Genomic DNA, 24,356 nt, shown 5'->3' on the forward strand with positions numbered 1-24,356 from the left:
AGCTACCAACCTCCCTGGGATAGTAGTAATACCAATTTGGGGAATTAAATGGGATGCAAGTGTATGGCCATTCAAATGATTATTGTGTTCAGATTTGTAGATGTTGTTTATCAGTATTTAATCCCGATCATAGGTATGGTCTACAAGGCGTGAACTTGATTTTCACAGAGTTCGAGATAGTAAATTGTGCTCTGTGCTAAGAATTAACTAATCTGTTCAGTTAAAACTACTTCCTGATGGACATTATTAGGGAAATCATCATGTGTGTGCAGGGTAGACTGCGGAAATCTTTTTTTGTGAGGTAGAGAATTATGAGAAGCCACATTTCAGCAGTCAACCCAGATACGCTGATTTATCTATTGCTTATACTGGTTCTATTCCACTAATCTCCTGAGAAGACATGAGCCTAAGAGTTTGCCCCATAATCATATCTCTTCTTGTGTCTCACAATCACTGTCTTTCTTGTTGTGTCTCATTTCTTAATAAATGCCATTTTCTACCATGTAATTTTTATTATGTCTGTTTAGCCTAATCTATATTTTATTTTAATCAGCAGCAAGATACCGATTCTACATTCTTACAGGTGCATCTGATTATTATTAGAAAGGGTTTGTGATGATACATTTAAGACAACAATGCTATTCTGAAATAGTTTCTCTCTTGTACGTTTCTGAAGTATTTCTGTGCATTTCTCACTCCTTATGTAATATCCCTACGATGTTGTGGGCCTCACAGTGTTACACACACAAGCACTGCTGGTAAAGACTGTTCTGTGTAGTTGCAGTCTAACAAGCTGCAGTGACCTGTAGGCTGAATTTAGTAGAAAGCTTTAGCTTTTTTATTCTCATTGTCATGGTAGTCTGGCTTCATGTGCTGTCTCCCTCTCTTGAATTCTGACTTCATACAGTTATCAATAGCATTGTGCATGAAGGTATTTGATAAAATATGACAGAGAAGCCGTATAATATTACTAGTCTTTCTAGGAGGTGAATAGATATTTTAAACTCCAAGCAGGGAAAACACTTTATTATGAAGTATATTTTAATTTTGTAAATGAATTTAATTTTGAGCAATACTGTATAGAGGAAAACAAGTGCCAGACTCACATGTCACTTTTGAAAATCTTGGCCAAAGTCTATGCTGGCTCTTTTTATATATATATATATATATATATATATATATATATATATATAAAGTGTCCACATTTCCTGTAATACTGTCACTAGTCTTTAGTATGAACTGTTAATGCAGGAGTGAGGGGATAGAAAGAAAGAAAGAAAGAAAGAAAGAAAGAAAGAAAGAAAGAAAGAAAGAAAGAAAGAAAGAAAGAAAGAAAGAAAGAAAGAAAGAAAGAAAGAAAGAAAGAAAGAAAGAAAGAAAGAAATGCATGCCAGTGTGGAGGAAGTCTTAGACCATGCCTACAAGATAGCTTTTCAGCTCCCACTGGGGCTCTTGTACATTTCAAAGGAGGAATGTGGAAGTGCCTATCGACTAGTGGAGTAGTCAATAGAAATTCCATCGACTTCTTGACTAGTAAATTAACCGTTAATTAACTTCCTTAGTTTGGAAACATCTGTGGTCTGGCAGGAGGACTACAGATGTTCCTGGATCGTAAAATCAAGGTATAAGGAGATCTAGGGGTGGGGGAACCAGTAACTCAGCCAGGAGCCCTGTGGGGGGGGGGAAAGCAAGCAGTGCAGCGGGATGATCTGGCCCAGCAGGTGGGTAGTAGCAAGGGGCTGGCAGCGGCTGTGCTGCTGCGGCCCTGGCAGCAGCTAGGAAGCCCCAGCTACACAGCCCCGGCCCCAGTCGTGCAGCTCTGGACCCAGCAGGTAAGGGGCCAGTGGGAGCTGAAAAGCTCTGGCTCAGAGAACGACAGCTTGCCAGACAGCAAGGGGGCAGGCTGGAGTCCTACGGTGGGGTGAAGGGGAGGGGATGCACAGGTCAGCATGGGCCATCAGGGGAGGAACCTCCCCTGATCAGGCAAATCCCCTCCTTTGGGACTAGTCAGGGCCCGAGGGTGCCAGGCCACAGAGGTCCAACCTGTACTCGAGTGTCATGGCAGTGAAAACAGTCACAGTTTCTTGGCATGTTTCACCCATATTTTAGTGTGTGCAGCAGCCACTGATGGAGCTGCCAGCACAGTGGTGGTACTGTTTGAAGAGCTGACTATTATTGAGGCATGGGAAAGATTTCGTTGGAAGGAAGGGTGAATGAGGTGAGGGAGGGGAGGATGAAGAAGCAGGTGGAGCAGATATGTGGAAGCTGGGTCCCACAGCCTGCATAATTTTGATGAGGGTGTTTTGGTTTGGTGTTTTTTAACTATGGGGTGTGACTAGGGGGCAGTCTGTAAGATTCACCTGTGGGTCACACCCAATGAATTGGGACATATTGCTCTAGGCCATATTGCCTTTCATGAGAGAACTGGATTTTCTCATGCACTCACTCCTATTATTGCCCTGAAAGATCTCCATGCCCTTCCAATTTAGTTTCTTATAATCACTTAGGGGAATGTTGTTCATTATTCAGCTGTGCAACATCTTTGGGAAAGCTGTGTGCAGACATAAAAGGATTTGAGGATGTTGATAGACTCACTTTACATAAAACAACACTTAGAGGGAATATAATTTTAACTATTTATAGATATAAAAGTTATTGTGTGACTGGTTAAAGTATTCGATTCTCAATGGTTAATGTTGACAATTCAAAATCAAGATGATTTCTGTTTGAATAGAAACCAGACTTGTTTAAAAACAGTGCTGCCACCAAAGTCCAACTGAACCCTTGCCTTAGGATTGCAAACCTTTTGAGACTGCACACAAGGCTACTCAGACAGCACAGACAAAGTGACCTTATGTTGCTCTCAGGCAAATGTTCAACAGCAGCCTCTCTGAAAGGAGGCAGGGTTTGAAAGCTGGCTATGACAACAAGAGATTTTTTTAAGGCATTTGTGTGTGTGTATGTGTGTGTGTGTGTTGGGGGAGGGGAAGCAAACTGAAATGTTTGCAGCTGAAGCAGTATTGTCTGGTAGAGGTCTATTTTGAAAGAATTTGGCATAATTACAATGTGTACAGCGTAGCACTTGTGCTGTACCCTGTTTCACCTCACTCCTTTCAATCAGTTGATTTAGCTCCCTTATATGAAAAAGGTATAAAGTTGCACAGTCAAAATTATTTCTGTGTTTATTTATATTAGAGATTTGTGCATCTGTAAGTCTGTGAATCCATCTATCTATCTGTCTGTCTGCAAGTCCATTTATTTCAGAACTCCTAAACAGTAAGAGCTAGGAGCACCACATTTAGTATGCAGCTTCCTCTTCTCCTAACTTAAAGCACAGTCAGAGTTTGGTTGTGCCTGGGAAACAGGTTGTGCCTAGAATTTGATTGATGGAAAGGGAGGGGCACAGAGAGTGGGGGAGGACACAATACTCACAGTCACCACTGGGGGCAGTGAGCGCAGAGGAGAGCTATACTGCAGAGTGACCACTGGGGGCAGCTGCACCACCGAAGGAGTGGCCAACTGGGGTTGGAGCTGCCACCAGCACAATTAAGTGGCCCCCTGCATAAAACTCCTCCTTCCCTGGCCTGCGGCCCTCCCCCAGGAACGCCACCAGGGCCAGGCAGCACAGCCCCGCCCCCCTCTCTCCAGGACCCACCAGTGGTCCCCCCACTGCCAGCACTGCTGGGTCACCCAGCATGGCTGTGGCTAGCCAACCAGCACATACCCCCCTTCTTACCTTCCTGGAGGAGGCCTGCATGGCCCACCCCCAGGCTGGGCTTGGGGAATGCAAGCGGGAGACCTACATGGCTCCTCCTAACCATGAGCTGGACCCAAGGAGCACCATTAGGATGCCTGTACGCCCCCCCATCCCCAGCCTGGGCAGAGAGAGCGCTTTCAGGAGGCCTGTGTAGCCTCCCCCCTCCCCAGGGCTGAACCTGGGCAATGCCAAGTAAGTCTTCTAGTACTGTACGTATGTGAAACTCTGTGTGGTTCACTGTACATGTAACTATGACAAGCTGAAACAAGGAATATGCAGTTGAGTTGCAAATGGCGGGAGCAAGGATGGTTACTATTGTTAGCTGCTGGAAAAAGATTCAGCATGTAAGCAATGATGTTTTAGCTGTGAAACCTTTAGAAATTACCTGACATTTTTCTATAAGAAAACCACCTGGTGAAAATGCTGTTGCTATTTTTTTTTCCAGGCAGGAGGTATCTATTTTTCCAGCATAACACAAATGGTTTACTTGCTCCATTCTGATTGGAGTTTTTAGAAAGCCCTAGAATTGTCTGAGACTATTTAAGATAATCTCTATGCTATATACAGTTATAATTTAATTTATGTAGCCCTCCAATAAATGAATTCATAAAAACTGAAAGGAATGTTTGGGGGTAAATGCTATTTAGGTATCCATATCCAGCAGAAAATTATTTCATAAATTAAAAAATCAAGTTTTTGAACTGAGAATGCCTGTCTCACAGTGGTGAAAGGTGTGCTAGTTGTGGTTGTTACCTTCCATGTCCAAATTTACTCACCCTGGAGCCATAATATATTTTTGGGAACTAGGGATGTGAAAATGCAACCGTGTATATGGTTAACAGATGGGCCTAGTTGCAGGTCCCTGTGGAGCCGCCTACTCTCCTACACCCCCACTATGCTGCTGAGCATGGGGGTGGAGGCAGGCGGGAGCTGGTACATGCAGGGAGCTGCTTCTCCCCCCTTGCATGTAACCATGTAGTTGCTTAATATTTCAGCAGTTACACATTTACTTGAATAAACACATTTTAATGTCCCTATTGGGAACCTGTGGGACTATCCCTTCTCCTCTGCCACCTTGGGCTGTAATGCAAGATTCTGTAGTAATTTCAAGGGTGTTGGGCATTTTTTTTTATAGCTTTATTTCTAACATAGCTACAGGTAACTCAGACTTGACATTATTTTAGTGGAGGGAAGAACATATAATTGAATTTTGAGAGTAAATTTGCAACGTGACACACGAGGAGTTATTTGGATGAAGTTGGTTGTAGCAGTGTGGCAAACTGCATGCACATTGTTACAAATGAAAGCATACTAGCTTCCATGTCTTCCTGTCTCTCCAGCTGAATTCTGTTACTTTTTGTCTTTCAGTACCAGGTGACAAAATCTGTTGTATAATTCTGTAAATTTAAATATCCAGAGACAAGGTGGGTGAGATAATAACTTTCATTGGAGCAACAGGGTCAAGTCTTAGTAAAAACTGGATGGCTCAGTAATGTGCCAGGTGTTGGCAGCTCACTAGATCCAGTGCTAATTTTCCCTGGGGAAAAATTCAAATTTTCCTTAGTTTTCACTGGGTTTTTTTCTCGGGCAGATTCTATTTGAAACCAAATACAGGACTATGTAGCACTTTAAAGACTAACAAGATGGTTTATTAGATGATGAGCTTTCGTGGGCCAGACCCACTTCCTCAGATCAAATAGTGGAAGAAAATAGTCACAGCCATATATACCAAAGGATACAATTTAAGAAAATGAACACATATGAAAAGGACAAAACCATCTTGTTAGTCTTTAAAGTGCTACATAATCCTGTATTTTGTTTCAGCTACACCAGACTAACACGGCTACATTTCTATCACTATTTGAAACCAGTAGGATTCAGTGAATAAAAACTTGGTAATGATCTCAGTCTATAAAGATTGAGTCTTTGGATTCTTCATAAACAAGCAACCTCCAATAATCATCAGTTTTGTAATGAAAAGAAATCATGCAGATGGAAATGATGTGGACAAATTGGCAGAAGCGTTTCTGGGAGGTGGACTGAGAAGTAGACAGCAACAAAGGGTTGATCCAGAAGCAGCGGCGGATTTGGGGCAGGACGAGCTGAGCAGCTGTCCCGGGCCCCGCGCTTGCAGAAGCCCGGTGCATGCGCCATGGTGCATGCGCTGTGTCAAGGGGGGGCGAAATTGTGCTGCCCGGGGCCCCGTGGTACTCTCATCCACCCCTGTCCAAAAGCAACCTCTGCAAGTGCTGTGCAAGGGCAGGCACTTGGTAAAATCCAGGCTCAGGAACAATAGTCTCTAGGGCAGCATGTGTTAGGACTCGCACAACTTAACATAAACAAATTAAACTACACTATCAAGAGACTGTGGGGAAAGTATTTTTAAAAATTGCTGTTTAAAACTTTATTAAATTTCAGCCAGAACATTTTTTGACAAAAAATTGTTTAACCCTTTTTTATCTTATAAAAGACCAGGAAAAAATGGAAATAGTACACTTTTGGTCATGTACAGTACTGTATTTTTAGCTTAAAACTGCAGGTAATGGACACATACCATTGGTGGTTTTCAACCTCTTTAGCCTTGTGGGCCACATATGCGCCTCTCTGTGTGTCTGTCTGGGCTGCATTCACACCACATATGTACTATCTGTATTCCCCTGACCTGTGCAGTGATTGGGTCACAAGTCTGAGAACCATTGACTTAGGTGTTCACTATATTATTCACTGTAAAATGCCAAAGTGGTCAGACAGCTGATCTATTTAGAGTGCTGATTCTTTTCATCAGTGATATTGCTTAGAACAGATATTAAATAAAGTAATGTCATTAGTACATATTAAATGTGGAAAAATAACATCGCTATTGTAAATACATATACATTACAGGTGGTGCTGGTACTGGTGCCTGTAGTTAACATTTATAAATATGTACTGATATATATTGAGGGCTATACTGGCTGCTTTGTGGTCATACTTTTGGCACATAGGGGGAAAATATAAGGATATGTCTACACCACTGTTTCCTATAAGGTGAGCACTTGGATGGCCACCCAGGAGAGATTCAAATGCCACCTAGCTGATTAGCAGAGTGCCCACAGCAGGCAGAATGTATTTTTACTGGTAGTCACACCCACACATGCAGACGTAATAAAATTTATTCCACACATAGATGGAAAAACTTAAGGGGAACATTGGTCTACACTACCAAGTTTTGACAAGAAAACTAATGTTGACATGCAAAAATCAACAACGGCAAAGTCGCCACTACATATTCACACTTGCCCCCTCTGTTGACAAATCGTGTTCACGTTGGGAGCTGGCTTATTGACAGTGGAAGCAATGCACTGTGGGTTTGTATCCCATTCCACAGTGCCTGGTGACACCATCTGTTGCTAGGTGTTGTAGAACCTCAGAACAGAGCATGGAGCATCTTGGGACTGTACGAAACATCAAGTTGGGCGCCACTTTGTTCATTTTCAAATAATTGCTTATGTCCATTCCACATAGGTGTGTACGCTCTGCATGCATGTGTCGTCGGAAGTTTTCCCCTTAGCAGTATCCTTTGGGACAGCAGGGGAGCCCACTGGAATGGTGCCTCTATATCGGCTGATATATACCCCTGCTGGCCCTCCACCCCCTCAGTTCATTCTTATCGCTCATGACAGTCATTGGAACGGGCTTTGCTCTTTCTCTGCAAGTGCCTCTTAGTAGTTTTCTCTTGTTGTTTACTAGTTACTTGAAGTTTTATCAGTTCTTATCTAGTTGTAAATAACTTTTAAGCGTAGTACTTAGCATAGAATTACTTCGGTGTGGGGCTTGCTTTGTGTCCCTGGCTCCTGTGTGAAGTGCCAGAAGCCTATTGCCCTTTGGAGATCCTCACGAAGCCTGCCTCAAGTGCCTTTGTGAAGCCCTCCTGTCCGAAGCGTGTAAGATATGCAGGGGCTTCAAGCTGTGTATCAAGTGAGAAAGAGTCTCGCTTGAAGATCATTATTATGGAGGTGGCTTTCTGCTTGGTTCCGGCATCTGATTTGACCGGTGAACTGGCCCAGGAACTGCAGTGCAAAGACACCAGAATGAGAGTTGTGTTCTTGGTTGATGAGTGTCTGGCAATAGTCGTGTGGAAACTGGTGACTCTCCATTGCTACCAGTCAGTTGCAAATCAGTTTGGAGTGGGGAAGTCTACCATTGTTGCTGTACTGCTAGAAGTGTGCAGGACAATAAATCGCATTTTGCTATGGAGGATCGTGACTTTGGGAAATATGCATGACATAGTGCAGAAGTGGGCAATAATTTTTTTTGGGGGGGGGCACTCGGAGAATTTGGTAAGTGCTCAAGGGCTGCATTCTTCCATGATATTATTGGAGAAGATGTGGGGTCTGAAATGGAGGTTGGGTGCAGAGGGAATTTGGGGTAAGGTATTGTGAAGCAAAAGAGGGTTGCCACCTGGGGCAGGGGTTTGTATGCAGGAGGGGGTGCAGGGTCTGGGAGGAAGTTGTGGCTTGGAGCGGGGGTGCAGGGATTTGGGTTGTGACTGGGGGTAAAGTATTGGGGTTCAAGTTCTGGGAGAGTTTATGGATGCAGGAGCCAGGGGTGAAGAGGGTTTGGATTACATGGAGTAGGGATATAGAAGAGGGGCAGAGAGTTGGAGGAAAGGAGGGGCTGGGTGCCAGAGGCAGACTGTGGCTGGGAGACACTTGGGCAGCTCCCAGCCAACAGCCCAGCTGGTTGCTCATCCAGAGTCTCTGCTTTCTGTGCCCCTGCACTGGCTACAAGGGCCATGTGTGGCTGACCCTGAATGCGGGTAGCCCAGAGGGAAAGGCATACTTCATGCACTGCCTGTCCTGTAAACAGGTAGCTCCCATTGGCTGCAAACTGGCCAATGGGAGCTTCAAATTTTTGCTGGGGATGAGGGCAACGTGTGAAACCTTTCCACTCCACTCCCCAGCTTCCAGAATTCAGAGAGCTACTCTGTGCGCAGAGAGGGGGCAGGGCAGGCAGGGAGCTTGGTGGAGGCTCCTGCGACCTGATATGGCAGGTTGGCAGGCTGGATTTGGCCCACGGACCATATTTTGCTCACCCCGACATAGTGGCTGGCTTTGCAGAGATGGGATTTCCCACCTCTGGGGGAGGAATAGATGGCACATACATTCCAATTTTAGCATCAGTGCACCTTGCTGCTGTGGATCACCATGGGTGTTTCACAGACATCAATACAGGGTTGTCTGAAAGGGTTCATGATGTATGCATCTGTAACCCACACACCTAGTGTGGTTACTGAGTACTGCAAGTGGTACCTAGACCACTGCAACAGTTAAGATCAAGAGACCTCTACATCATTGGCTGGGAGCCAGTTGGCTTTTAGCTCAGAGGGTAGAGGCTCCTAGAGTCAGCTCCCGAGGTCCCAGGTTCAAATCCACCTTGTTGGTGGTTACACATCTTCAGGAACACTGGCCTGTACAGAAAGCTGCAGATCGTGCCTTCCCAAACCACCTGGCACGGCCCTGCTCAGACTCCGCCCCTAGAACACCTGCTGTGCAGGCATTCTGAGGGTGGAGTGTTGCTGTCACCAGTGGCCACCTTCCCTGTGCTCTGAGCGGGGAGGCTGGAGCCACACGGTCTCCTCCCTCCACAGTGCTCTGGAGCTGGAGCTATGCCATGTGACATCCTCCTTCCCCGGGAAGGCTGGGGCTGTGTTGCGCACCCTCCTCCCCCCTCCACAGCTGGGGAGGCAGTGGTGAACGCACCCCCCGCCTGCTCACTTCCCCTCCCCCATGGTTGGTTGGAGGGGGCATGTGTGTGATGCACTTCCCCACCAACCTGTACGGGTGAGGAGAGGGTGGGGCCTAATCAGAAGGGGCAAGGCTGGAGATGGAAGGGGCAAGGCTGGAGATGGAGTTGGGAGTTTGCCTCCCCCAGCCCTATCTTCACCAGCTGCTCATGCAGCAGATGGTGGGGGCCCTACTTTCCAGACCACAAAATTACAGTGGGGGATGTGGAAATGTTCCTGGTGATCCAGGGAGACTAATCTTATCCCTTGCAGCCTGGGCTCATGAAACTGTACCTGGGGCACCTGTGCGGCAGTAAAGAGCATTTTAACAACAGGCCGAGCAAGTGCCCGATGGTGGTCCAATGCACCTTTGGGAGGTTAAAGGCAAGGTGGAGATGTCACTACGTCAGACCAGTCCTCACTGAGGACAATGGTCCCATGGATATTGCTATGTAGCAATTTGCATAATATGTGTTATTCAGCACAGTGCACAAAAATGAGTCTATTAAGATTGAGCACTACATTGTAAATTTCACTTACAAATCCCTTTCCCAAAATTTCCACTCAGTTTCCTGCTGATTCTTGCAAGAAATGCATCTAAGGGGGGAATTGTTTGCTCGGGGTGGAGCACTGAGGCGCAGCTCTTTGCTGCGGAGTTTGAGCATCCAAGACACTAGAGCTGCCAGAAGAGCTCAACGGGGTGCTGTGAACCTCAGGGAGGCTTTGAGGGTACAAATGACAGGCACTGTAATAAACCTCTGGTTATAGTTGCTTCCAGGCTGCTTCCCCACCCCACCTCCAATGCAACTCATAGCCAGGAACATGCCTTTAGAGCCTGCACCCAGGATGGCAGTGACTGGTGTGTGCCTTTCTTCTTCAGAAAACAGTGCACTGAAAAGCAATAAAGCACCCATCAGATCTGGTAAAGGAGATGCTGGCAAAGGGTTACAACTCAGAAATGAGTGTAGGCCTAGGTATCATAATCAAAGTTGAGAGAGAGGGTGGAGTGCATGGGAAAACGAGGACTCCTAGGGACACGTCTACACAGCAGTGGTATTTCAGAATAACTGGCGTTATTCCAAAATAATTTAGTGCGCGTCTAATCTACAAGCAGTTATTTCAACAAAATGTCAAAATAATGTCTAGCTGGAGGATGTTTTATTCTGACTCCTGTAAACCCTCATTTTACGAGGAGTAAGGGAAGTCGGAGGAAGAGTGCTGTGCCTCGGACTTCCTGCAGTGTAGACAGCGCCAAAAGCTGAAATAAGCTATTTTGACTTAAGCTACACAATTAGCGTGGCTCAAATTGCGTAGCTTATTTCAGATTTAGCCCTGCTGTGTAGTGGTGCCTCTAGAGAGGGGGAAGTAATGTGAGGTCATAAAGGGGGTATTGCTAGGCCCAGAATTTGGAATCTGCTGCAGAAGAAGGGCAGTTTTGGCTCATTGTGCTGCTTCATTAAACACTTGAGGATCTCAGTTTGTTCCTCCATCACCCTGATCATATGTTCTGTGACCTGCCTATAGACCTGGTTGTCTTTGTGGTTCCTCAGCTCCCTTGCCAAGCATTGTTCCTAACTTCTCCACTCACACGCCGATTGAACCATTTCCTCCCTGTTTTTTCCCTAGGGCACTTCCTTATCTATTGCTACCTCTCTGATGTGTTACTCTATGTTATTCAGCACAGTGCACAAAAATGAGTCTATTAAGATTGAGCACTACATTGTAAATTTCACTTACAAATCCCTTTCCCAAAATTTCCACTCAGTTTCCTGCTGATTCTTGCAAGAAATGCATCTTGAGAAACACAGTCACCATGGTGAATCAGGAGGTTGGGGTGGTTGGCACCTGTGCATATAGACAAAAGAAATTCCATCCGAGACTAGAAAATTCCCCTTTGCAGGAACATAGTTCTAATTATGCCACACTTCTCTACAGGCAGGAAACACTCTGTCAGACATTTCCCTGCTCAAGGTAAGCAAGGAAACCAGGTCACAACTTCTTCCGGTTTTTGGCATTCACCATGTTCCATATGCAGCCCACCTGTGATCTGCTTTGGTTCCTGCACAAGTGATTGCTGAATGCTACGGCAGTCCTACAATAGGAGATGGGATAAAGCAGCACGGCAATAGAATCTGCGGCTGAAAATTAACAAGTACGGCACGAAAATTTTCGATCGCTTCTCTCTGCAGGATTCCATTGAGATGATCAACGTGCTGCTCAGCCATATTGATTAGCTACATAGAAAACACAGCCAGCCTCCCACTTTTCCTTGCTGTCTGCCTTTCACTCCACAAGCCACAGCCATTTACCCTATGTGTTTCAGCCCCTGTTTCCTAGTCCCCAGAAAGCAGTTGCTCAGATTGGCTATGTCTATCAGCAGTGGAGAACAGCTCCTGGCTGCCAGACATGGTGACTCTGGGGAGAGCCCCTGGTCCTTGTTTACCTCAGCTTCTTCATCTACAATTTCATTCTCTGAGTTAAGTCTTCCATGTACATCTTCCTTGCCCTCCGAAGTATCCACGAGGCTCTTGGTGGTGGAGGTAGGGTCACCACTGAAGATAGATCCATCTCCTTATAGAATACGCAGGTCTTCAAAGAGGAACCAGACTTCATAGACCTTATGACAGGCTTGTCTGAGTTCTTTAATCTTTGCTCTGCCCTGCAACATGTTCCACTCATAACCTTTTCACACACACATTGAGAAGTGTACTCATACGTGTCCCAGTTCCTATGGCCACGTGCACCTGGGACCAAACTGACTTCTCTCCACATACACTAATCAGAACTAATTTCTCCGTGGCAGTCCAAATGGGGGAGAGGGGGAGGGAGGGATGTTTGGTGCAATGGCCAGGACATGGGTACCTGGGAAGATGTCATGAAACCACTGCATGCTGAGCCAGCCATGGGTAGGGAAGGTCCAAGTGCTCAAGCAGTAGGAAATAAGATTTAAATTTTGCAGGGCCAAAGGGGGAAGGGTGGATAGCTGGTCACCTGGCTGCAGGACAGTGAAGTTCAAACTGTTGATGACAGCGGCTGACTGGGAATTGTGGGCCACTTGCTGGAGGCCAAAATCAGCAACAAAACGTCATGAGGTATTTATACTGAATGTGTGTTGACAACACGTGGAGGGGAAAAGAAAAAAGTCCCCATTGGAGTTGGAAAATGCAGTGTCAATGTTCACACGTTTTTTCCGATGAAAGGCACTTTTCCTCAACAAAACTGGTCACTGTAGACAAAGCCTAAGTGTTTCTCTACCTCTACCCATACTTTGCCTTTTATGTGGTGATGAATAGAGCAAAACCATCTGGCACCTTTGCTTCTACTTTATTCTTGTTTGCGTATTGTTAATGTATAGTTATGTGTATGTGCATGTATGAAAGAGAGAGATTATAATTTTTTTATGATGGGAAATATATTTTCCCATGCTTTCTCCTAGAAAATCACTGAATCATATTGGCTCAGATTTTAACAAAATATTCCTTCCTAGACCCAACAAATCTGGCAAATTTCAGCCACAAAGGAAAAGAATGAAAAATATTATCCATTATTGAAAATGAGGCCCCCGAATAGAAACATTTGTCCAACCTTAAGTACTGAATGGTAGGATAAACTTAAACATCAATCCATATGTATTTGATATACTCAATTTTTAAAAAAAGGTACAAGTGGAACCCTCTTTTCATAGAATCGTAGAGTACTAGAACTGGAAGGGACTTTGAGAGGTCATCAAGTCTAGTCCCCTGCTCTCATGGCAGGACCAATCACATGATCTAGAATTCAACCACCTCTTTTGTTTTCCTGAGCTACACTTTTCTTTCCCTTCCCATTTTTTTTCTTTTAAACCATTTAAAATATTTATCACCATTTCACCATATACTTGTACATTGTAATAAGAATGAACCTTTTTCTCTGTCTAGCATCATAAATCTAGATTCTGTATACCACATGTTTCTGAACTGGAGAGGAGGAACAATATAGTTTGGGCATCTTCAGAGACTGTTTAGCAGAAGTCAGAGTCTTAATAGGTAGAGCCCTCCAAATATATGCATACTTGCGTAATAGCTACAGATGTGGATATCTGCTGCTCATTTTTGTGGATATGGATACAAACGCAGATACAAATTTTAGATCTAGAACTCTACAAATCTGCAGATTTCCACATCTGTGGATCATATTTGCAGATGAAGGTGTAGATGATACTAGTTTTATATCTGTTCAGGGCTCTATTAATAGGAACTGTTGCAGAGAATTCTGGATTTCATTAGTTGCAAAGACATCAGTGTGTTTGAAGCCTGAATCTCTACATTTTTATACCAGCTATAGGCTAGTTTAACAGATTCGGGATCATACTCTGCTTGGATATGCTACAAGGAAAGAAAATCCTAGAGTTTTTAACTGGGAATGTAAAATCTAATTCAAAATGTTAACTGGTTAAACTATATGTTTAATGGGTTAATCAGCCTGCTTTATTATGCTGTGGGCGTGGTGTGCCCGGCCAGGCTGCAGCAATTGACCCAGGCTCAAAGGACCCGCTACAGATGTTCCAAGTCAGATAGGAGACAGAGCTTGGGGATCCTTTCTCCTCATAGTCTGAGCCCAGACTGCAGCCAAAATTGTTATTTTTAGCCCTGCAGTGCGAGACCTACATGCCGAGTCAGCTGACTTGGGCTCTCAGACTCAGTCCTCTGGCTTCATTAATTTATTTATTTATTTTTAAGAAAACTGATTTCACTGTTGTATGATTATCCTCTGCCTAAAAATAGAGTCTTTACTGTCTTATGTAATGGAAAACATGTGAGCCAAAAAAAACATTCAGTGGGTGAAATCCTTGCCCCATTGAGTGAGCCCACATTTTTAGTTAGGTCATACAAAAATAAGATTAACTGTTGGTATCTTTTGCAAAGTAATGGGTCTGCATGGGAAAACTTATTAATAGGTGAAGTATATATGCAATTTTGGCTCTGCCACATTTCTGTTGTTGTATCTGAGAATATGGAGTTTCTCATTAATCTATGTTTTGTAAAAGTGGCGAGGAGTCCTGTGGCACCTTGCAGACTAACGGAAGTGTTGGAGCATAAGCTTTCGTGGGCAAAGACCCACTTCGTCAGATGCATCTTTGATCTTTCATGAAAGCTTATGCTCCAACACTTCGGTTAGTCTATAAGGTGCCACAGGACTCCTCGCTGCTTTTGCAGATTCAGACTAACACGGGTACCCCTCTGATACTATGTTTTGCAAGACTGTCAGATTGAGCCTTTCACTGTGATAGCATTCTAACTCATATTTCCCATTTCCCAAGTGTTTCTTTTTATGTTACATACCCAAATATAAAAGATTTCATGGTTTCCCAAAACAATTGTACATTACAAAGTATATAGCTGAAATCCACGATATCTCCCAGATGGAAATACTCATTCATATCTCATCTTTTCCTACTGACTACAAAAAGTTTTGGAAGGAAATTTTATTATTTCATATTTATCCACATGTGGCAAGATATCTACATATATCTTCCTTTAAAGTACCTGTCAAAGACAAGATCTGCCAATATATTGGCTATGGGAAGTGTTGGTGTCAGGCCAGGAAAGAAATACCAATCTTAACTTTTGTCTGATTGTGTCCCATGTAAAAATGTATCTTATAAAACAGCGGGAGAAAGTTCAGTTTCCAAAAAGAATAGCATATGGGCCTTTATAAATTGTATAAGAAATATTTTGAATAAATAAGTTTTATTACATAAATAAATGAGGGAACTTAAATTAAAAAAATAAATGTGCACACGGAACACAAAGCTGAAAAGTTTGCTTATTACTCTTTTGGTTCTAGTAAGTGTTTCCGTGAGTTTCTTTCACATAAATTGGATTTACTCCCAGTGTTCCATTTCTTAACTAGAGAAGTTTAAACAAGTACTGAGCAAATTAATTAATTTAAATGAGATTACAAATTAAAAAAATCATATTATATAATATTAATTACTACTTTGTGTTTACCTGTTTAAAATGTTCTGTAGAAAAGTTAACAAGCTTGACAGTGACCAGTTTGGTGACTTTGTAGCAGAAGATTGTGCTGCTGCTAAAACAGGATGCCAACCTGGGAGTGAGTCATGACCTTGGGATTTCTAAATTCCTTGAGTAACACAGAGATAACATACTCCACTAATAGTGGTGAGGTGGTGGGGATGTTTTTCCTTTTCCTTTTTTACTTGTGGTTGCTCCTGGCTGCTTTTTTTAAGATCCGCAAACACTGAAAGTTGGCATCATTTCAAAGTTAACATTATAGCTCAGTAGTTGTAGTACTATCATGGAACAAGACAATGTGCCCAGCATAAGCTGCATGAGTTCCTTACAAGTACGGGTAGCCAATCGGCGCCTGAAATGATGTGTCCATGTTAACCAAACTCTGCCTTCTGTGCGTCAGTTCAGCATGTCTCTCAAAGGATCTACCCCTTAGTTCTCCTTACAGGTCCCTGCATTAGGGGCTAATATTGGTAAGCAAAAGGGAAGGAGGCAGGGAGGTAGTTGGCTGACTGGATTTTTGCCGGGTCATTGGTTTGAATATACCAATTCAGTCCTACAGTAGAAGCTGTTGACCTTTTATTACAGCATCTGTGCTAGTGAGAGAATAGGATGTATCTCCTGTTCCTCACAATGTGAGTGTGTGTGTGTTAATGCCAGACAGAGCCATCTGATGGGCTTACAAGAAAAAAAACGAAAGAAAGAAAAGTGAGCAGGTGCAAATAGAAATTAAGCATCTGCTCTAGGGGAGATCTGGGAAGCCTGGAATTGTACCGTAGGTATACCAATCCATAGGGCTGCCAGTGATAGGGAGCATGTGTGTGTGAAAGGGGAGGGGAGGGGAGGAAGAGAGTGACTATGGGCTGAGTGGAAGGGTGGCATATTGCTTGCACCTGAAACAATAACTAGTCTAGTGTGGACGTAGTGCATTATAGCAACTTACCCTTCTTAAATAATAGCAGTGCAAAATGTAATAGCCAGTTGTCTGCTCTAAACAAGATCCCTTAAAATAAACATTCAAAACACACTGAGTAAGTTTAGTCCCAACAAGAGGTTATATGTCTTCTTTATTTTGGCTGCCAGCTCCTGTGCTTTGTTTTGGTTTTTTGTTTTTCAATTTACTCTGAAGCCTTTTTTCCACATCCACAAAAGTTAATTGCATCAGTCAGGTAGGTAAGGTGGCAGTTCCACAGTTAAGATCTTGATCCTTGCAGATGTTTGTGCACACGTGCTTAACTTTATGCACTTTGACTGAAATGGGTTTATTCACGGGTATAAAGTTAAGCATATTCATGAGCGTGTGCAGAGTTTCAAATCACGGCAGAATTTTGAGTTTACTCCTTACCACAGCTCTCACAAAAGAAATTCATAGCACTAAAATTTTACTTGATTAGGCTTAAACCAGAGGAGGATTTTTTCTTTGAAACAAATTATGGAAGTTACTTATAGTTGTAAGACATAGAAAAAATATAGTGTGGGGTTTTTTTCTTTGATTTTAATTTGTTTCCTACCAAACTTGTTTCCTACAAACTTGTTTCCTACCAAAACTGAGAATTGTGCACCAACTGCAAAAAGATTAAAAGCACAAATTGGTTCATGTAGAATGTGGCATTCATAGAAAACCTGGCATTCAAAGGACATAGCATGGTATGAGAATAATTAGTGGGCTCTAATACTTGTTTACTATAAAATATAAACTGTAAGAGAGATAGATTACACTGGGGATTTGGAGAAGTAATGGTAAAGTACAGGCAGTCCCCGGGTTACATGGATCCGACTTACATCGGATCCCTACTTATAAACGGGGTGAGGCAACCCCACACTAGCTGCGCCCCCTCCCCCAGCAGACCGCCGAGACGTGCCACAGTCCCGCCGCCCGTGTCCTCCGCGGCTTTTCTCAGCAGACACCTCAGCTTGAGAATAAAGGACTGAGGGAAGTGAGGTGTGGGAGAATAAAACTGAGCTCTGGAGAAATGTTTGGCTAGAGTTTCCCCTACAATATGTACCAGTTCCGACTTACTTACAAATTCAACTTAAGAACAAACCTACAGTCCCTATCTTGTACGTAACCCAGGGACTGCCTGTACTTCATCAGAGAATGAAGCTGAGGTGAAAAGTGTTGCTACTCTGTCTGGTTTCCCATATGTTCCCTCCCATTCTTTGCTTGCTGTGACAGACATGGGGTCTGGGAGGAGAAGACAAGTTGCTTTTTTCCCTCCTATTTTGGCCTCCAGTCTCACAAGCCTCCCACCATTCTGTAGTAGAAGAGGAATTTCTCTTAGATCTGTTGATTATATGTGTACTCTTCCTGCTGCTCTTTTTTTTTTTAACTTCTTCCCAGAGGTGAGGGGGATGTCTAAAAGAGAGAAGATCTTGCTTTCCACTGCATGGGCATCTAGCAACATTATTTCTCCCTTAGGAGGCATTTGCTGACTCTTCCTCTCTTCCCTTGCATGGAAGTGCAGTATAAATGAATCTTCTCTTCACTCTCTGAAGTGGGACCCAGCAGATCCCACACAACTACATTCAATTTCTTAGCAGTTTTTTAGCGTTTCCTAAGCCTAGACAGAGGGAGCGATGCTCCAGTCATTAGGTTTCATCAACAAATCTGAGAATGCAGGAATACTGATCTCCCACTCCAAGTCTGAGGCTGCAGCAGGAAACCTACCAACCCACTTTGATTCTTGTGTTTCATGCTTTTTTGTAAGAGAAAATTTCCAGATAGAGAGAATGTAGGGTAGAATCTATATGGATAAAAATCTTGAGGCTTAAGAATTTAAACATACTGCTAGTATGCACTTCAGATCAGTGATTGTAAATATAGTGAGGACTGAGAAATCTTAGGCCACATCTTCACTTCCTGGAAGATTGATGTTGCAGCATTTGATCTTCTGGAGTTCAATTTAGTGGGTCCAGTAAAGACCTGCTAAATTGAATGCCGAGGGTGCCCCTTTTGATGCTGGAACTCATGTTCCTTGCAAAGAATAAGGGAAATCGACAGGAGTATTTCTCCTGTCGTCCTTCTTCTGTCAGGACAGCACAAAAGCTTGGCTTAAGGTACGACTCCAGCTACATTTTTTACGTAGCTGGAATTGTGTACTGTAAGCTGACCTCTGGCTGTAGTGTGGACCTGGCCTTAGTGTTTCCACAAAATTTACTGGAACAGTAATAAAGGGAGACCTGTGTTATCTAGACATAAATGATGTTGTTTAGCCATTGAGAGAATGATTTTTCAGTACCATCAAACATTAGCATTTGGAACAATTGTTTTGGGAGAAAAGCAGAAGAGAAGCTACATTTGATGTAGAAGAATACACAGGAATCGATCCTAGGAAGAACTGCAAGTATACAAAGACAAATAATAGGAAATCCATCATAATTAGCTTTGAGACATCTATGTAGGAGAATCAATCCAAGGGCTAATGCTGTCAGACTGAACTTTGAGCAGGGTGATTTTAAAAAGAGCCAAAACATTGGTTAAATTAGTAAGAAGCAGCCTAAAGGAAAACATTAAAAAATTCAAATCCATAGAATACACATGGAGGACCTTTTATCTATCTGAATAAGCATACTTATGCATGAATGTGTGTATTTGCTTCAAGCTGATTGATAAAAATCATTTATATAATACGAGAAGATTTACCCAGCGTTGCTCTGGTCCCTAACTCAATTAATTTTTTAAAAATAAAATGAAAGTGTATGTGCTTCATTTAAATAATTGTTCTGCGGTGGGAGATGAGGAGTTCAGTGTGTGCCTTACTGCCCCAGGACTACCCCAGCCCTCTCTCACCGCAGCAGGTTGTGGCCAGGTGAGACATGCCTCTGCATGGCCACTGCAGCTCCAGCAGACACAGCCGGGGGAAGGGTGCAGGCCCCCCCCATTTGACAGGTCCAGGTTTGTCTGCCCTATGTACCCCCAGCTAGAGTGAGGAATTAGCAAACTCATGCTTTCCCCTCACTGCCTGACAAAGGGGAACATCCAGAAGTGTTCCCGTATGAATGGGGGCTAGAGGGGGGAGGCACTGAAGCAGCCCCCCCCCCCACATTCCCTAAAGGGGACCTGAGGAGCTCAGGGCTAGGTCACTCCTGGACTGGGGGGGGGGGGGGGGGGTGCCCCCAGCCAGCCTCTTTCACTTGCCTGATGAGTCTGTATCTTTTCTGTATGGTATTATGAGAAGTAATCCCATTACAGGCACATCCCATTTTCCTGGCACAACCAAACTCTTACATGCTTTAAGTTATGATAGGAGGAAGCTGTATCCTGAATTTGGTGGTCCTAGTGCTTACCATTTAGGAAGGGTTCTTGAACAAACAGAGAAACAAAACAGACAAACTCTCAAATATATAGTAGATGGTATCCTGGAAAGCAATATATTCATGTACAGAATTATTTGGGTGAGAATGTGACAAGACAAAATTGAATTTAAATCAGCTAGACGGGCAATAAATCTTGCTTCTGTTTTCTCCCTCAGTTGTGAAGGAAACCTTAATATTTTTAAATCTAGAGTTCGTGAACTTAGCCAAGTAGAATCTCTTGTGCAAAAAAGAACAAGAAAAGATTTTATATAAAATTTTACATTTACTATGCTTGCTTACTTTCTGTGGCTGTCTCTAAAGTCCTCAATCCTCCTTTAGAAAAGTAATGCTTCAGTGACTCTTTTTGGAAACAATTTCTGTTAATAATGGTTAAATTATTTAGTTAGGAGCCAAAAACCATATCCTGGGCATGATTCCATTATACTTTGTACACTTTTACACACCTGTGCAAATCAGAAGGATAGCACTTTGCACAGTAATAAGGACCTGTTCCAAAACTCACTGAAGCAAAGATGAAAGGCACTGGGACTATGAGGCACAAAATTCAGAATATTAAATACTTGCACTCACTCTATGCAACCCATAGTCACAAATATGCTAATAGAATCAATTGGTCAAAATATGATGAATGAATCCATTTGTAAAAAGAAACCATGATTTTGCAGTAGATAATTAGCAGAAAAAAAAAGCCAAATCACATTTTATAAATTTTAATGGCTTGGTCAACCACTTCAATTTGCAATTATGGAAAATTCCATAGTAATCTTGCTTTAATATTGGACTTTTAAAAATAAATAATATAATAAAGTTTAAAAACCTTAAGGTTGCCACATTGGCAGGAAATGCTCTGCAAGAACTAAAGACATTTCATTCAGTGTGCATTGTAGTGAATGAGATCAGTGTGAGACTTGAAAAGCTATTTTCTAGTTGGGTGTGAGGTGAAAAATGGATATAAAATCTACCTGAGAATCTACCAGTATAAAGTCTACCTGGACTCCCTGTTACCCCCACTGAATTTTGTATTTATATGGATCTGCCACCCAATTAACCTTATTTAGCCACACAACTGCAGTGACTATATCCTCTGACCTCTGTTATGTAAACCCATTAATCTCTATGCTAGTTTCAGTTTAAAAAAATCAGAGACCACATTCACAGAAATGTATTAGAATGCTATATGTATAATGTTAAATAACCCCTTATATTCATTAACATTTAGTTGCACGGTAAGAGCAAGTCCTTCATAATCTGGCCCTTTGCAGAATTTACCTGGCATTTTATTAAAACTAAGCTGATTTTTAGCTTACGTATCATCATTTTATATTTTCCAAAATGATTACAAAATATCTTACCAAACAGTGACATGCAAACATAAAGTACCTGCATAAAATGCAAATAACTACATTTAAAGCAACATCTAAAAAAGATTTTAGAGAGTTCAGAAAATCTTCCGAACATGAAGAGCTATAGACATGAATACAACACACAAAAAGTGCTTCTTGTTACTTATAAAGAACAAGACCATATCTCTAGATTTACCTGGCATTACTTGGGTCCCTAACTCAATTAACTTTTGTTTTCTGGAGAATAAAATGGAAATGTACAGGCTTCATTTGAATCATTGCTCTGGGATGGGGCTGGGGATGAGAGGTTCAGTGTGCAGGCTGCCCCAGGGAGAGAGGACTACTCCAGGCCTCTCTCACCTTAGCAGATGATGACCAGGTGAGAAGTGCCTCTGCATGGCCACTGCAGCTCCAGCAGGCACGGCCGGAGGAAGGGTGCATGTCCTCTGTCTGCGGCAGGTCTAGGTTCGTCTGCCCTGTGCGCTCCACAGTCAGAGAGAGGAATATAGCAAACTGTGCACTTTTCCGTTGCTGCCTGATGTAGGGGAACAGCTAACAATGTCCTAGTATGAATTAGAGGTGGGGGCGCTTCAGTAGCCCCAACTTTTCTAAAGGTCTCAGAGCTGGCGGGGGGAGAGAGGAGGCACCTTCAGCCAGCTACTTTCACCTGCCTGGTGATTCTGTCACTTTTCTGTGTGGTTTTATGAGAAGCAATCCCAGGCACATTCCATTTTCCTAGCGTAACCAAATCCTTACCTTGCTTTAAGTTAGGATAAGAAAAAGCTGTATACCGAATTTGGTGGTGCTAACTCCTACCATTTAGGAGGAAGTGTTCTTGAACAAGTAATCAAACACAAACCGACAGATGGACAGACGAGAGGCAAACTCTCCCAAACATATAGTAGATTTTAGCTTTATTGAAGAAGCAGTGGCTTTTCTACAGTAACAATATTCAAATCACTTCGTTCCTCTACACTAAAGCACTCTTTCTTATCTTTAGTTCAAGATTAAAGAAGGCAAAGCGTCAAGCTAATGAAAGAATACAAGTGTTTTCTCATCTACCAATAATGTAATATATCCTGAAATGCTAATGAAACAGTGGCAATACCAAATGTTTCAGAGGAAGGTGTAAAACCTACTATCCAAACCAACCCAGCAGGATTGCACATATGGGATTCCTTCCTTATCCCGTGTTTATGTGTATACCCTGAATATTTGCCTGTTCTTCAGTTTTGGTTCATCATCCATCTCTTTAGATGGCTACTGAAAATAATATTAAGGCTTTCACTTCTGGTTCTTTTCCTTTTTTTTATTTTTTGTTTTGCTTGTTACTACTGCAGTGATCTCTCATTAATGTTGGTTTTCTCATAGGCAACGTCTACATTGGCAAGATTTTGCGCAAAAGCAGTTGCTTTTGTGCAAAATCTTGCCACCTGTTTACACTGGCTGCAAGTAATTGCTCAAGAACACTGATGTTCTAATGTATAAAATCAGTGCTTCTTGCGCAAATACTCTGACGCTCCCGCTCAGGGATAAGCCCTCTTGTGCAACTGTTCTTGCGCAAGAGGCCAGTGTAGACAGGCAACATCAATTTCTTGCACAAGAAAGCCCGATGTTCAAAATGGCCATCAGAGCTTTCTTGCGCAAGAGAGCGTCTACACTGGCATGGATGCTCTTGTGCAAAAGCACATCTTTTGCGCAAAGGCACATGCCAGTGTAGACGCTCTCTTATTCAATACTCTAACGCAAAAACTCTTGTGTTAAAGAGTATTTGCTCAAAATCTTGCCAATCTAGACGTAGCCATACTGTATGAGCTGTGTTGTTATGCTGTATGTTTCTGTGGAAATGCCTTCATGTAGAAAGGCAGGGAAATGGCCTTATAATCAAATTAATACTTTGTTTTTTGAAGAAGTCTCCTAAGGGTTGTGAGATTTTCAAAACAAATTATTAAAAGATTTCTTTGATTTTTTTTTGTAGATTCTGGACAATCAGGAAGTCCAAGCCACAATGATCCTGCCAAGAATCCACCAGGTAAATATGAGTCCCAGGACATGTGCATTGTAACATTGTTTGAGAACAAAGATACCACTGTTAATAGTTAAAAGAGTGCATAATTGGTCAGCAACCTATTTTGCACTGCTAAGTACATATAATCAGGACACACTGTGATTATATTAGCTCCTTTGAAGTGGCAAATTCCTTGATTGTAGTTTCATCAAGATTCATTTAATCACAGGAATTTTTCTTTCTGTTCCTGGTTCTTAAAAATTAATAAGTGGGGGACGGGTGGTGGGCGAGGAGGAAAGATCCTGACTCACTGTACTGTACTCTGATCAAGGCCTCCAGAGGCTAACGTTATTGTTATATCAGGGTAATAAAAATATTGCTTTATCTTTAAAGTTTGTGACCAACACTACAAGAATGTTTGTTCTTGCAATTTTATTTTATGCATGCTTTATAAATGTACATATGTTTAGTTTACATACAAGGTTGTCAACTCACAGAAGTTTTAAAAGTTCCAGTATTCATAGTTGGATTTCTTTTAAGTGATTCCAGTGATTATCTGTGAGTAGTCTCCACAAGAATTTCACTAAAACTAAAAGAATCAAAAAAGAATCAATGCTAGACTTTGCCTTCTGCATTGTTTAGGCTAAACACTTAATATTTACATGTAGGGCAGAGAACTAGTAATATCAGTCTTCCTTCCTCTAGGATTTTTCTTTGTGGGTCATGGGATAGACCTCTGCAAGTGAAGTATTACTGTATCCTCTCATTTCAACCCTCAGCAGACGTGTCTGTCTAGAATGCACTTAGTGTTAATGTTGTTTGTTTTCCTGATAACTGAATGATCCCCACATCAATCTGATCAAGGGTTAGCTGGATGATTTGGGAATGTTGAATGTACATAAATATTTCCTGGATGCAGATGAAAAGCAACAACCTACATTGGAAACTCTGAAATGTTTTAGTACAAGAAGTTGATTAAAACTGTCCTTCAGCATGTTGCAGCATGCCTGTTGTATGTGACAGTGTAAAAATGAGAGGTACTCTCATTATAGACTTTTTTAAAAGCAAGTTGGTTATATAATATAAAAGCAAAAATAAATACATGATAATCTGTAAATAATTTTTAAAAATTACAAAGCAGTTTTTTGAATGA

General features: G+C 42.4%; 1 protein-coding gene across 14 annotated transcripts in view; it reads left to right on the plus strand.

Moving 5' to 3' along the window:
* Positions 1 to 24,356, plus strand: part of NFIB (nuclear factor I B) — a 245,222-nt gene that overhangs the window by 118,469 nt on the left and 102,397 nt on the right. For all 14 annotated transcript variants that reach the window (XM_075931560.1, XM_075931567.1, XM_075931572.1 and 11 more), the window contains one exon: positions 23,174 to 23,227. In XM_075931560.1, the coding sequence (XP_075787675.1) occupies positions 23,174 to 23,227 (54 nt within the window). The remainder of the gene's footprint in view (positions 1 to 23,173; positions 23,228 to 24,356) is intronic.

This window comes from Pelodiscus sinensis, chromosome 6, assembly GCF_049634645.1.
Source record: "Pelodiscus sinensis isolate JC-2024 chromosome 6, ASM4963464v1, whole genome shotgun sequence".
NCBI classification, from domain to species: domain Eukaryota; kingdom Metazoa; phylum Chordata; order Testudines; family Trionychidae; genus Pelodiscus; species Pelodiscus sinensis.